We start from the raw sequence: 15,968 nt of genomic DNA, 5'->3' as shown, positions 1-15,968 counted from the left end.
ACTTTGATTAAACGCACTTTCGTTTTTGTTTTGCCGCTTCTCTGTCCGTCTGTCTGTCTGTCTGTCTGTGTGTCTGTTTGTTTGTTTTTTGTTTGCACACAGAAGGGGCACCGCAGCGACCCTAAAACAAACAAGCAGATAGACAGACAGACAAAGAGACAAACTAACTGACAGTTTGGGCAGACGTAAAGGAAACTTAAACCCAAACCGAAAATGAACTCCAACTCAAACTCAAACTCGAAGCCCGAATCCTATCCGGGGTCCTACCTGACGACATGTAACGTTGCCACGTTGCCTTGAAGACAAACCCCTCGCTCGTGTATGGGTCGTAGGGGAACTGGGGTCTAGAGCTGACGACATGCACTCCTATGCATACAAATATTTAAGTTACGAGCCGCTAAAAAAATTCTATTTAGCATACATTCAGGCACTGGCACCGGCTCCGGCTTGCCTGGTATAATGTGCAACGCAACGCGTCAGACAGTTGCACGAGCGGTGCGCAAACTTCAAAGGTGGAAGCCATAATACCCTGCAGGAATAATCGTGTCGAGGGGAGGCTACATCTGATTTTCTTTTCGTAGATGGGATGGGCTAATACTAATAGAATCTGGGCAAGCTAAAGCCTTACTTTTGGATGTTAAAACTTATAATCTATCGGAGCTCCAGTGGTCGTGGTTCGTTCCTTCTTGAATACATGTACATACCCTTATCTTGGGCTCTAAAATGATGGGCATCTTTGGAGGCAGACCGAGACAACCCAGAGCCTGAAACAGAACGAACCTGCAACAGCATTGAAATCCCGCCTTGCGGCCGTCGGCGTCGTCATCTTCATACGCAATGTGTGTCGCCCAACCACATGCATAGGGAGGCGCACAAACACAGATATACTGATACCAGAACAGAGACAAAACCCCCTACTGCAGCCTGGGCAGACACATTGTGCGTTGCGTGCGTAGCGTGTGTGTGTGTGTGTGCGTGCAACTGGCAGAGTGTTGCAACCCCTGGTTGCATTTTGCAGATGCGTAGGTAGGGTTTCCTTGCGGGAAAGAGCATAAACGAGTAGGAGTATTCGCTTGGCCAAAACGTAATTGAGCATTGGAAAACCAAGCTGGAGATTGTCGTAGAGCACTTTCCTGGGAGAGAAATAAAGATCAAGAATTAGAGAGATCATAAATGTTAACCTTATAAATGTTTAGTTTGAGGCATGGAGCTCTAATGATAAGTTGGGGAATGAAATAAAACAAAATACTTGTGCAGCATAAGGCAATATAAACCATGGCTTGGACGAGTCTTGGCTTAATTACTACACCTAAACTTAGTATGGATTGCCATTTTCCCAAGAGTATTTAAGTGTCGAGTGAATTCTTAATTTTTGCCAGCATTTTTTGCCATGCATGTGTCTGTGTCTGGTGGACTGGTTGCATTTTAAAGTTTGAGTTTCCGCAAGTCCCGTGCGTGCATTCACCTCGCTCTTTTTTCGCCGTTTTTCGGTGCGTGTGCGGCAACTTGGTGGGGCGTGCGGTGCAGTGCTGTGCTGTGCGGTAAGGTGCGATGGCAACGTTGATGGCGGGCACAACCCCCGAAGCGCTGACGCGACGGCGACAACGACAACGACGACCCTGTTTATTTGAGCGCTTAAAAAAGCGGAGCTGCAACAACAGCAACTGCCTGCCACTGCAACTGGGAAAGCAATGCAATTTTTACACGGTAAAAGTTTGAACATGCCGCTCCACTTTCGCGCCGGAATGAGCAGCTGCAGCTGCAATGCGTCCTCCTTCCCCTCTGCTGCTGCTGTTGTTGCTGACTCACTCTGCTGCCCCACTTCAGCCCCAAAGTTGCAGCTGCACGCACCGTACGCACGCACTTGTGCGCAATCAGGACGATGAGGCAGCATTGGCATCAGCGACAAGGACATCCTCCCACACACTAGTTAGCTGCGGCGCTAGAATTTCCCTCATTTGTTTTTGTTTTTGGTTTTCTTTTTCCCAACTTCCGGTTCCAAATGCAGTTTTTTTCGGTCTTGTGCAGAAATGCACTAAAAGTGCCACAAAATGCAGTGCAGTTGCAGTTGCAATTGCAGCCATACCAATACTCCACAAATCCCGTTCGGCCACACCCTCTGTCTTCCGCATTTAATTTGACTTATGTGTGTTTTGGATACCCTCTACTGACAAGATTTCAAGGGTATATTGTATATTTAAAGATCATGATTCATAGCCTCTATCGAGCACAAGTCTCACTGTGATAGATTTACCAAGGAAGGGATAGAGAGAAAGGGAAGGAGGTGCTGCATGCTCACCCGTTAATCTACTCTGTGAGAAAGTAGGAAATCGTTTTCTTTATTCAAGCTAGATCACTGCTTTATTATTCTCAATCTACCATTTTCTTGTGTATTTAAATTCTACCTATGGTTATCGGATAACCAGGGGTATCCTCCAGTCGAAATATTTCCCTGTTTCTGGTTGTGTTTTTTCCCCCGTTTTGCTTCTTTTAATTCGCATTTCGTGTGAGTTGACGCGTAGCCTTTTACCATATGCGCAAAACTTTTGCTTTTGAGGCACGCATGCCTGGCCATTGAAGTGGGCGGGGCTCTCTCCAGGCCGCTGGCACAAGGCGAGCGACCGACCACCTGCATTTTGCATTAAATTGCATAACTTTTGTGGCAATTAGACGTTGGCCTGGCCAAGACGAAGGATATGCCGTAGGAAATGCAAGGAAATGCAGCTGCAAAGCAAATACACAAATCTATCAATTTTCCATTGCCACACGAAGGAGAACTAAACTCCACATTTGTGATCCATGATAATTACGCATACGCAGTGTGGGCCCTTCCTAAGTATAGAGTAAAAGTCCCTCGGACCTATGCCATTTACCTTGGGTTTTTTCCTGACATTCCTCGCCTATACTTATTTTTTCCATAAGGTTTTCTTTTTAATTTGTTTGTTTTTTTTTGCCTATATTCTTCTACAGTTTTCCTTGCATTACATTTCAATTAAGTAATTTCTGTCTGCACAAATTCCCAGGCGAAAAAAAAAACCAAACCGACCAAATCAAATGGAAATGTGATGGAAAATTGTTAGAAAATAATTGCCACCACCGCAGTAATTATAGTCTATTAGGGGGAAACTTATTTAATCCCCCCACCAAACTGCTCAAGAATTTTACATGAATTTATCTTTCTTATTGTTTTGGAATTCATTTGATCTTTTGCAGGCTTAGAACGTGTTGCTGAGGAATTTATGGGTCGCAGGAAATGGAAAAATTATCAAGAGCAAGCGACGCGCAGCCAACTGAATATCGAGGAGCAACAGCCAATAGCTACAGCCGGTTCCGACGAGGACGAGGAACCATACAACAACCACAACCACAACAAGAGCAACAGAAACAGAAACCACTGTAAACCAGAGAACCACCACCACCGTTTAGAGCAGGAGTTTGAGGAGGATTTTGGTGAGTCTTGAAGGGATATTCAACTCTCATTGGGCTCTCTAAAGTATTACCGTTTCTGTGATCTATAGAGAACCAAACATCACACGATTCATCACGTACAGCAACACCAATAAGTATACCATCACCACCGCCAGAACCCAACGATTGGAGACCGTCGGACAAGTGCAATTTCTGTGTTAACGGTCGCCTGCTAACGGTGAACGCCCAGGGCCAATTGGTGGCCGAAACGGTGGCACCCACAGTCCACAACTGCAGCACAAGCAGTAAAAGTCACATATACCACAACGGTCAAGTGAGTGGATCGAAGTCTCAGTCTTTCTTTGGGCTACCAAATTAACCTTAAACTTATTCCAAGCAGCACGACAGTGACAGCAATTCGAGCGCATCGCTGCAGCAACACAGCAATAACAGCAAGTCTGGGGCACGCAACATTGTTGCTGCTGCTGCAAGTGCAACACCAACAACCGGCAGCGGCACCAGCAACAGCACCGGCACCGGCACCGGCAACTCCCTGGAACTGTACAAGCTGCTTACCCAAAGGGCAGCCAAAATGACATCAATGGACTCGATGGCCGCACAGCTGGCCCAGTTCTCGCTGCTGGCGGCTGACTTCAATCTAATGAACTCTCTGGCCAGCCAACAGCAACAACAGCAGCAACATCCGCAACATAACTCGGTAACACCAACTACCTCAGAACTACTATCTGCAGCCGCCATCAGTCCCGCACTCAAAGATACGCCCAGTCCCAGTGCCGATGCCCCGCTCGATCTTAGCAGCAAGCCATCGCCAAATTCATCGATTAGCGGCGATGTAAAGTCCATCAGGTGAGTCCACCCATTCCTCCAATTCCATACCATAAATATATCCGTATATATATTTAAAATACCTATATATAAGCATGTACTGGAACATAAATCTGGCAATCTCTGCGCAAACGCCAAAAAATATTTAACAAAAAAAATAGCCCCAAACACAATACATAAGAAACAAAAAAAAATGCATGTAAAACGAAAAAAGCTGAAAAAAGGTGGAAATTAATATTTATGCAATGCGGAATAACGAATGGGCAATACCCTAATTGAGGAGGAGAAACCACAACTTTGAGACTTTGCTGAAAAGTTTATGTTTCCGTGTGGAAAAGATCTTGTATGATCTAAATATATCTATCCCTATGCAAATTCCACTCAAGTCATAGCCCCGCTCTTTGGAAAGGGTATACATATTTTCACAAAAAAGAAGCACACACACACACAAAAAGAAGGAAAAACACCGAATCGTGTGGCAGACAATACATGAGATAATTGCACTTTGGGCGCCTGCTGGCCCGCCGCCTCTGACACTGCACTTATTGTAGCATACTTAACGGGGCAGGCATGCCACCAGTCCCCTGGCCCAACACTTGTGGCAGGCAGGCTGATGTGTGGATGCTGCAACCGAAGCTTTATTGTTATATGCCTATGTAAAAATTGTGCAATTATAACACTGTGTGTGTGTGTGTGTCTCTCGCTCTCTCTCGCTCTCTCTCCTTCTCTGTTTTTCTGTCTCTGTGTGCTTTATGAAACGATGCCGAAAATTACACATACGCCTCGTGGCGCATCGCATTGGCCCCCTGCCCGCCGCTTAATTACCAGGCGTGTTAGGCAGGTGGGCGGTTAAGCCGCATAAATTTGCATGAAATTTTCCCAAAAAAAAAAGGGGAATACAGGAATGAAGAATACATAAATTTATGTATTCCGTTTTGTGTGTATTGTGGCTGCATCTTAACTCCTTGAGCTGTTCCGCAATCTTTTTTCAATTCGTTCTCCTTTTTTTTTGTGGTTTTTTTGGTCCTGCCATTTTTTTAATTACTCTAAAATGTTCAGGAGCACCTTTTATTATTACTTTGGCTCTGGAATGGAGAGTAGAAGGGAGTGAAAGGATGGGAGTGTGTGTGTTTGGGGCATACTACTTCAGACGACAGATCCCCTTGTTAGTACTGGGAAGCCCAGGCGTCGTGTGCATAATTTTCCAGCACTTTTCCACAATTTTTGTCATTACTCTTTTTTTTGTTTTGTTTTTTGGTTGCGAATTTTTGTCGCTTTCTTTTTTGTGTGTGTGTTCTTTGGCTGATGCAGCGGCGACTGTGGCAACGACGACTGCGGTGGCCGGTGGGCGGTAACGGTGGCTGCCACTTGAGCCGCAAAAGCACCAGTCCTTGTCTATTGTCTAAAGCATGGCCAAGTGTTTGTTAGCAGCCGCCATCGTCGCCGCCGCCATGCACCATCTCGTACACCTATTTTAATTGTCATACACAAAAAAAAAAGTACACTACACACACAACAGCAAAATATGTCGAAAAAATGTACAAAAAAGCAATGAATAAATGGGAGAAAAGGAAGTGTTTGCGGTTACAGTGGGGTGGGGGAGTTATGTGCATAGGCAAAGGAGTGATAACTATAGAATAGACATAAGAGCAATGCAAGGGCTTTAGTTGAAGGACGAAAGCTTCGACAATGTTAGATTCATTGATACGTGGATATCCATTGATTGAATACTTTTCGTTGTAGCCTAATTCCAAATACCGTAAATTTCTTATTCAGAGTTAATAAAACTGTTTTCTGATTAAAGATCGACCCAAAGTATGCCACCAATAAATAAGCCTTAAGCCAGATGACCGTAACTCAATCCCCCTACTGCCTTCTAGGGTACCCCTCTAATGCCCTTATTTCCTGCAATACACCCCCCTAGGAACCTTCTCAACCAGCCCCACAGCCCCCTCAACCACTTGAAGCACAAAAGCCACTGACGCTGCAATTTTTGGCATTTTTTTTCCTCTCTTTTTCGTCAAGCGTTTATTATTACAGATTTTTTTCTCAGGCTGTCGCTGCCGATGCTGTTGCCGCCGCCGCTGCTGCTGCTGCCGAGGATGATGAGACGGCATCGCCACTCCAAGTGGAGCGTTGGAAGCATGCGGCAGCAACAGCAGCAGCTGCAACGTCGACGTCGCCCAGCGCAGCAGACAGAAATGAGTGCATCATATCGATCGCTTTTTTTTTTGCACGCTGCGTTTTACTTTTTTGTGTGTGTGTGGGTGTGTGTGTATTTTTTTCATTTTGGTATTTTTTGGTCTTTCTTCTTTGCTACTTTTTTCTATGCACTTTTCGGAAGGGGTGGGCGGAAGGGAATGGCAGAGGGATTGTCGCTGGGTGTATATTCATTATTTTTCGTTTACGAAAAAATTCTCCCCTGAGAGGCAGAAAGACAGGGAACCCGAAAAACACACACAGAGGGAGACAGCGACAGAGATAGAGAGAGAGCGAAAGGGAGAAAGAGAGATTGAGAGAATGTAATAACTGGCATAGAGTGATGACGTCGACTGCGTCGTCGCTGCGTTAACCATTTGGCCCCAAAAACAAAAACCCCCCAAATGGTAGAAAGAAACAAAAAAAGATGAGGAAAATATACAATGCGCTGCAATACGGCAACAACAAAAAAAAGAGCTTAATGCGTGTGCTCTGGCCATTGTTATACCCCTTGTTACAGGTTATAGAAGGAAGCATTTTATAACCTGTGATAGGTATGTGAGACTAACAGAGCTGTTCGCAGTTAAGCTGAAAGTAAACCAGCGCGGTCTCTCGAGAGAGGTATATTTCTCCATGATCAGTATCAAGGTAGATCCGATAAGTAAGGCACAGCTCAAGAGCTCAAATTGAGAAACTTTTTTGGGTCACGAAATGTTGTACCGATCCCAATATTGAAGAATTTGTAGAAGAATATATTTTATAAAGAAAAACCCTATACCTTTAGTCATCAAATAGAAACTTTTTGTGCAAAAACTGGCCAAAAACAGATTTAATTTAATCGATCTAAGAAACAATTCTCATTGATAAAATGATCCTCATCGATTGAGACCCACATTATGTTTGTATTAATAAGTTTGTATGGATTTGCAAGGGTATCTATGGCTTCGATCCCGAATAAAATCTTTTCCTGTCGTTGTTGTGGTTTTTGCTGCAGTCCAACACATTTTAACGGTTATCTCCAAAACCCATCTCCCACTTTTACAGTTATTTTTGATGCCCCCTACCCCCGCCCACTCCCTAAAAACTCATTTACTTTTTTTTTTTTGTTGTTGGATATACTCCACAATTTTTTGTCATTTCAATGACCGCTGCTCGATTCGGTTTAAATGTCTGTGTTGCTGTTGCTGCTCCCTTTTTTTTGTACAATAATTTTGTGTGCGTGCGTGAATGAACGAGATAGAAAGAACAAAAAATACAAAAATTGAAACGCATATAAGTGTGCAGCAGCGGCGGCGGCGGCGGCAACAGCAGCAGCAGATGGGCAGAGGCGTCAACGCAGCGCAACGCCAGCAGCAGCAGCAGCAGCAGAGGTGGACGAAAATTAAAAAAAAAAAAACCAAGAGAAATGAGTGCATATCTTCCGAAAAAATGCAACTGCTATGAATGTGTGCAGCGTGGCTGTGCATGTGCATGAGTTGATGTATGCATAAGTATACGTGTGTGTGTGTGTTTGATGGGTTACCAAGGGGTGAGGGACTGACAGGGGGGAGGGGTCTGTTGGGTGGCCTGCGCACGCATCAAGTGTAGGCCGAGGCCTGGGACCGGGAGGGCCACTGCATTGGCAACAAAAACCAACATGCAATTGCATTCATACCGAAACACACACACACATAAAAAGAGGCAGCACACACGCACACACACATGCACTTAATGCATTTTTAACAAAATTGCATTCGACGTTGTCAACACACACACACACACACAATCATAGGCATGCAAATACACACACACACACACACATACATGAGGGGAAAAAAAGAAGAGAACCAAAAGAAGGGAAAAAGTCTTGTGCGAAGCTTTCAATACTCTTTTATTGCACGCGGTTCTCTCATCCCCTGATATCCAGAGAACGAGGATCGAGAGAGCAGCAGCAAAAAAAGCTTGTAAGAGTCGTCAAAAATTGCATATAGTATATAAATATAGTACCTACAATATATAATTTTTTCTGATCTGCCTAAAATCATTATACCCTCCGCAAAGAGTATACAAAAAAGCGAAAAAAAAAACCCACTATGGGGGGACAGTTGACGGCATTGTGCGCTCTTGTTGGAGCCAGCGGCAGTGGCAGCGCCAGCACCCAGTCCCAATCCGCACCCTCGTACCCTTAACCATTAACCTCACATTCCATTCCTCCAGTCAAATGCCAAACATTGCCCCCTTCTCCCCATACACCACGCTTGAGCCGCCACTGGCACATTTAGCGGCCGCGTAGCACGCAACAAAATAGGAAGACAGCAGCAGCAGCAACAGCAGCAAAAAAAAAAAACCAAAAAATACAAATAAAAACACACTTGGTTGAAAATGCAAAAATCATAATTACTTGTGTGAGGAGGGTGCGGAGGGGGCCGAATAAATGTTGCTTGGAGAATGATCACAAATGTTAAGCTTATTTCATATTTTAATTGTACATATTTTCATTACTTCCATAATCCCCGAAATTTTGCACTTTGATCAGAAGCATTCTCTGGTGGCAGCTCCCTTCTTTGATCTTTTATAAGAAATCAAAACTCATTAAACCAAATAGAATTTGTTTATTCAACCAAATATATTTTATTAATAAAAGCGAGAACCAATTTGAATGTGTTATGTAGATGGTAATTTAATGTATGTGCGTGTGTTTACTCTTGTATGTGTCAGTTTGTCCAGAGCATATATGAAGGTGTGGGATGAACCGACAAAAATGCAATATTGCGCATAACAACAACAACAACTAAAATCGCTGCAGTAAAAAATGCATTTCTCTGGTATAGCAAAAAGTATAAAAAAACACATACAAACACACGCACACACACAGGAACACGTTAAATAAAAAAAGCAACCCTTTTGCTGCCACAAATTAAAACAAAATGTCAGAAAAATTGCAAACGGCAACGGAAAACGTAAAGAAGGGAACGAGGCCAGGGGGCACCAAAGCTGAGAATACCCTTTCAGAGTTCATTTTTATGGAACTACATAATTGAATTTTCAATTAAATATAGCATAAATAGACTTTGCATGATGATACCTAAAAGAAAAGACTTTAGAAAGAATATTTGGATATTCCCCAAATATGGACTATATTCTATCCCGATTTCGGTATGGTTCGGTTCCTGTCCCACCAAAAAAAAGTCTCGAAAATATTCTTCGATCATGCATAGCAAACTTCCAAACAAAATTCGCAATACCCTTTGGAAAGAGTATGTAAATAAAAAACGAAAAGGATGCAGAAAAACCTGGTTTTCGGCGGGGTTGGGTTTGGGGTATTTTTTTTTTTTTTTTTTGGGTGCAAATGAATGCGCTCCACATGCGTGTGCAGCGGCAACAAATACAGGGATATGTATGTTGTACCTACAACAACTGTAACAGGAGCAGCAGCGACGGCAGCGGCAGAGAAACGTGCTGCAGCAGCAGCAGCAGAGTCAGCGGCTGTTGCAGTGGCAAATTGCAATTGAAGTGCAGCCAAAAGGTAAACGACACCAACAAAAAATCCAAACGACATTGAAATGACATTTTTCATTTATTTTTGTGCGCCATCCTTCGCTTCTGCTGCTGCAGTTGCAGAGGCAGATTGTTGGCTGAGGGGCAACATCCTCCCAAAGGTTGGGGCCGCCGAGCTTCGGGTTTTGCGCAATTATGCAAATTTTTGTGTATATCTTTCCCTCATCCTATTTGGTACTCTTTCTTTTTTTTTGCATTTTCCTTCCCTTTTTTTTGTGATTTTCTCTCTCTGTTTTTTTGGGAAATTATTTTGTGTATGCAAAATGAGCAAAAATGCGAAAAACTGTCGCCATTTAATGATGATGCCCGCCCGCGGTCCATTCCCATCCCAAACCCCAGCCTCAGACCCCAATTTACTTACGGTCAGCCAAAGGGCCGCGCCTCCACTTGCACCTGCCTCGTCACCCCTCGAACCCGCTGCTGCTCTTCCTCCCCCCGCCCGCCGGCAGCTATCACACAGTTTAACATTCACTGCTGCCACCTGCTGCCGCGTTCTCTGCCACATTTTTCTTCTCCCCTGCTGAAGCATTCTTCTGCCTCCGCCGCCGCCGCTGCTGCTGGCCCTCTACTGTTTTCCGCCTCTGCTTCTGCTTCTTGCTGTTTTCCCCATTTTTTTTTTTTTTTTTGTGTTGTCTGCACAATTTTCAGACATTTTCCAGACGCGGCAAGGACTCCTCCGAAATAAAAATGGGGTAAAAAAAAAGTTACGCTCTGACTTTGCCATCAACTTTTGCCAGGGCCGTCTCATGTTGTTCGCCAGGCGAAGGGCGCCAAAAGAAGCTGTGCTGTGCGTTCTGGCTACCCATCTCTTTCTCTATTTGTATATATATATATATATGTACATACATATGTATATATTTTTTTCTCTGTCTCAGCCGACGACAGTCTGTCGGTGCAATGTCCCCAGCCACCCACGAAAAAAAAAGAGAGAGGGTCTCGAGCTCGTCTCGTTTTCTGGATGCGCATAAAGAAAAGAAATATTTCGTACGGCTTCTGATGATGTTGTTCTTGTTGTTTTTGTTGTTGTTACAGCACAAAAGTTGCCTTTTCCTGGGGGGGAATGTGTGGGAGAGTGGCAGGTAGGGTGGTAAGGTTGCACCAAACGTGCACCCCGTCAAGGCAGCGCTTGGCTTGGACTCGCGTTGGCATTAAGTGAAAATGGTTTTGGTACTTTTTTTTTTTGTTGTCGGAAAATTTGCCATTTCTTTCCATTTTTTTGTTTTTTGTCGTTGCAATACCCTTGTTGAAGGTATCTTTATTTAGAGAAAAAGCTTTTCCCACAGAAGAGAGAGAACCGCCGATTCACTTCATTGAAATACCCTTGGAAAGGGTACCTTTATTTTGAGAAAAAGCATTTACGATTAACTTAATTGATGAGCTCTTGCTGCTCATATAAGCAAAATAAATATAAAGATTTTTAAATGGCTCCACAAGGGTATTTGTATGTTCGGTATCACCGAAATCTCTGATTGATTTTTTTTTTGTAGCTTGTTCTTTTTGATATTCGTCTAATGAACTTCAAAAACATGCTTGGTCCCTGGCCTCTCCTACCTCATGCCCTGTCACACCAGGAACCCATTCTTTGTCTTTTCCAGCTTCTGCCAGACTCCTTTTGGGCTGTCATCTTTTGTCTCTGCTGCTGCTGCTGCTGCTGCACCCGAAAAAAAGGGAACACAAAAAATGATTGTGTGGCAGGGCATATCCTTGCCGTTGCCTTTGACACCCAGGCGTCGTCCGTGTGTCCTTCTTTCAGTTTCCTTTTGGCCTGATGTAGACATTTAAGAAGCACTCATTGTCAGTCCTTCCACACTCTGTGTCTCTCTATGTGTGTGTGTGTGTGTGTGTGTCTGTTTGTGCCGAAAAAAGGGAGAGAACCTTCTAAGCCAAACGAACAAAAAAAAAGAAGCGGGAAGTGGCTCTCAGGTCCTTTGATGGTGCTGCCAAAAAATATTACCCTCGAACCCCAAAAGTCACTGTTGAAAATTTCTGCTAGATAAAGGATGATTGACTTGCAGGATCAAGTTTGGATTGAGGCAAATGTTGCGAGGACTCCTTTCCATTTATTGCACACACACACACACACACACATCGAAATCTAAGAAATTTCCTCTTTAAACTTTAACTCTCATTAAAGCTGAGTTCTTTCTCAGTTCTCAGCTTAAAGATTTCTCGCAATTTGCATTGATTAACCCCTTGATCCTCTTCTCTTACAGAGCCCTCTCGGACTGTCCCACGCCCACGCCTTCGTCGGGGCGAAGGGCCTACAGCGAGGAGGACCTGAACAGGGCGCTGCAGGATGTGATGGCCAATAAGCTGGAGCCCCGCAAGGCGGCCCGCTCCAGCCTAATGAACAAGCTGGCGCACCACGAGCTCGAGCAGGAAGAGCCGGATGAGCCAGAGGACTCTGCAGACGAGGCTGAGGTGGACAGCAATGCTTCCACCCCGGCACCGCCCTATCCAGAGTTTGACCAACGCATCGCGGCCACGGCCCAGCTACGCAAACTGAGCAGCCACCTGTCCGAGCACAATGGCAGCGAGGATCTGGGCGAGGATCTGGAGAGCGGGGGTCAGCACTCGCCGAAGCTCTCAAGGATCCCTGGCCCCGCCAATGCGGTGGCTCCCGGCGGCCTGCCAATTCCCATCGATGCCAATGTTCTGCTGCACACTCTCATGCTGGCGGCTGGCATCGGTGTGATGCCCAAGCTGGACGAGACCCAAACGGTGGGGGACCTGATCAAGGGCCTGCTGGTGGCCAATACCGGGGGCATTATGAACGAGGCGCTCATGAATCTGCTGGCCGCCAGTCAGCAGGAGAACAGCAATGGCAATGCCGCCAGCTTGCTCCTGCAGCAGCAGCAGCAGCAACACCAGCACCAGCAGCAATTGAATGCCTTTCATCATCGCCTACCAAAGTCTGAAACGCCCGAGACGAGCTCCTCCCTGGATCCCAATGAGGCCAGTGAGGATCCGATACTGAAGATTCCGTCCTTCAAGGTCAGCGGGCCGGCCAGCATCTCGCCCAGCATCAGTCACAGCCACAACCACAGCCACAGTCACCATCAGCAGCATCAGCAGCAGCAGCAACACCACCAACATCACCATCACCACCACAACAATCACAGCTCCCACTCCAGCAGCAATAGGAACGGGGGCAGAGAGCACAGTCCACACTCGGCCTCGCCGATGCTGGCCGCCGCGGTGTCCAACAGCAGCGCCGCCAGTGCCGCCGCTGGTCTGCTCTCGGCCTCGCCCACCTCCATCCAGAAAATGATGGCCAGCAACATCCAGCGGCAAATCAACGAGCAGAGCAGCCAGGAGGCAGCGGCAATAGCGGCGGCCACATCCAGCAGCAGCCTGCGCAACGGCAGCACCAGTGCCGGCAGCGACTGCAGCAACAATGGGGCAGCATCCGGCAACAACAGCAGCAGCAGCTACAAGAAGCCCAGCATTTCGGTGGCCAAGATTATTGGCGGCACGGACACCTCCCGCTTTGGGGCATCGCCGAACCTGCTCTCCCAGCACCAGCATCACCATGCGCACCTGCCCGCCGGCCATCATGCAGCAGCAGCTGCGGCGCACTCCCATCAGGCGCAACTGAGCGCCCAGGAGGCGGCTGCCCTGGCAGCGGGCAAGGGAACGCGCCCCAAGCGTGGCAAGTACCGCAACTACGATCGGGACAGCCTCGTGGAGGCCGTCAAGGCGGTGCAGCGCGGCGAGATGTCCGTGCATCGGGCCGGGAGCTACTACGGCGTGCCCCACTCCACGCTGGAGTACAAGGTTAAGGAGCGGCACCTGATGAGGCCGCGCAAGCGCGAACCCAAGCCGCAGCCGGACCTGGTCGGTCTGACGGGACCCGCCAACAAGGTGTGTCCGGAGAAGCTGAAGCCGGGAAACCACATCAACCACACGGGCAACCACCACGGCGTCGGCGGATCCAAGCTGAGCAATGCCCTCAAGAGCAACTCCTCCTCCCAGGCGGCAGCGGCAGCGGCGGCGGCTGCAGCAGCAGCGGCCTCAGCAACGGCCCCCAATGGTCTCAAGCTGCCCCTCTTCGATGGGGGTGGACCGCAGTCCTTGGCCTTTCAGTCCAACATGTTTTGGCCCCAGCCGAATGCCGGCAATGCGTACGGCCTGGACCTGCACCGCATGGCGGAGGCCATGCGCCAGCAGACGAACCAGACGAACGCCCATGAGCGACCCATGAAGAGCGCCCTGGAGATAGCCGAGCACATGTACGATGGCATCATCCGCAAGACACTGCAGTCGTCCGGCGATGGAAATGGCAACGGAAGCGGCAGCAGCAGCAGCAGCAACGGACACGCCTTGGGGCATGGCCTGGGCCATGGCCATGGCAATGCGCTGCTCGATCAGCTGCTGATTAATAAGACGCCCCTGCCGTTCACCAATAATCAGAGCAACGACTACAGGGCCACCTGTTCGAGCGGTGGCGGTGGGGAACGCATCAAGCGATCGGCGAGTCCCCTGGGCGTCTATGCGGATATCAAGAGGGAGCGTCTGAGTGCGGATAGTGCCAGCAGCGATGAGGAGAGGGAGAGGGAACGCGATCCTGATCATTCCAGCAACAACAACAACAACAACAGCGATCTGGCGCACAACAAGAACAAGAGCAGGAACAGCAACAACAACGGCAACAGCAACAGCAACAGCAACAACAATGGTAATGGAAGGAGCCGAATGACCTCCAGGGACTCGGATGCCACGGATGCCAGCAGCCTGAAGAGCGAGCAGAGTAGGCACAGGCCCAACAAAATGATGGATCTCAATGGGAGCAACAGCAGCAGCAGCCAGAACGATGGTGACGGTGAGGGCGAGGCGACTCTGCCCAGTCCCAGTCCCAATCCCAGTGGCAGTCCCAATCCCTGTCCCAGTCGCACTCGCAGTCGCAGTCCTGGCTGCAGCAGCAGCGGTGTCGGCGGCGGCTCCATATTGCACGAGAAGCTGGCCCAGATCAAGGCCGAGCAGCTGGAGCAGCAGCAGTTATAGGATCAGTCGATGGCAAGGCCAGCATTTGCCTGGCCGCCGCTGGCCACACACTACTATAGCTTCTAAATAATACAAAAAAAAAAGAAAGAGGACGGTAAGGATCAGCAGGGATCGAGCAGGATCAGACAGGGTGTCCGGAGAGTAAAGCAAACCAAATTAAGCAACATTTTTTATAGTACATAAAAAATACATATATATAAAAGCGGAAAACAGAGCCGCCCCCTGAGATCCGCATAGAAAAAACAGCAAGAAACAAACGAAAAACAAAACATACAATAATGGCGCGGAATGTACGTGCGCACATTTGTATGTATTTTTGTTTCGTTTTTGACAATCGACAAATAGGCATTCTCTTGTACAAAACCAAAACAACAACAAAAACTTTCTTAACACAAACCAAAAACCAAGAAAGCAATCAATAAAAAAACAAAAAAAAAACACTACGTTAAACAACCTTAAGACCAACAAAAACTGAGCCAGAACCATTTTCATTTTGCATTTTTTATGACATTTTTTTCGGTTGATAGATATATATGTATATATTTTTATTGAACAGAAAACAGTCCAATGGGAATACAAAATAAAACAGAAAATCAGAAAACAACCAACAAACAGCAAAACAGCAGCCAGTCTGTGTGGGCAGAGGTCTATGGTGGTAAAGGGGAGAACTCCCGACATTCCATAAGCATACATACTTATGTTCTAAAATATTTTCCCCCTCACCAGGCACACACACTGTGCCTCACACAGACTTCAACGATAGAGACAGAATCGAGTATAACAGCCAATAACTACATACAGCAAAGACCACATAGACAACAACATCAACAATATCCGATCAATAACAATAACAACAACAACAACCAACAGCAATAACAAACATAAAAATAAATAAATAAACACACACCGAAAAAAACAGTAAGCAAAACTCCAATAGCAAAATTCTAAAATGAACTAAAAACAAAACCAAAATT

General features: G+C 46.6%; 1 protein-coding gene across 2 annotated transcripts in view; it reads left to right on the top strand.

Annotated features, from left to right (window-relative positions):
• Positions 1–15,409, top strand: part of LOC111073295 (mushroom body large-type Kenyon cell-specific protein 1) — a 65,606-nt gene extending 50,197 nt beyond the window's left edge. For both annotated transcript variants that reach the window (XM_022365562.2, XM_022365564.2), the window contains 4 exons: positions 3,214–3,450; positions 3,519–3,742; positions 3,809–4,275; positions 12,204–15,409. In XM_022365562.2, coding sequence (XP_022221254.2) covers positions 3,214–3,450; positions 3,519–3,742; positions 3,809–4,275; positions 12,204–14,994 — 3,719 coding nt within the window. In that variant the 3' untranslated portion in view covers positions 14,995–15,409. The remainder of the gene's footprint in view (positions 1–3,213; positions 3,451–3,518; positions 3,743–3,808; positions 4,276–12,203) is intronic.
• Positions 15,410–15,968: the final 559 nt, after the last annotated feature.

The sequence above is a fragment of the Drosophila obscura genome, unplaced genomic scaffold, assembly GCF_018151105.1.
Source record: "Drosophila obscura isolate BZ-5 IFL unplaced genomic scaffold, ASM1815110v1 contig_150, whole genome shotgun sequence".
NCBI lineage: Eukaryota > Metazoa > Arthropoda > Insecta > Diptera > Drosophilidae > Drosophila > Drosophila obscura.
This window is presented reverse-complemented; position numbering and strand designations above follow the sequence as displayed.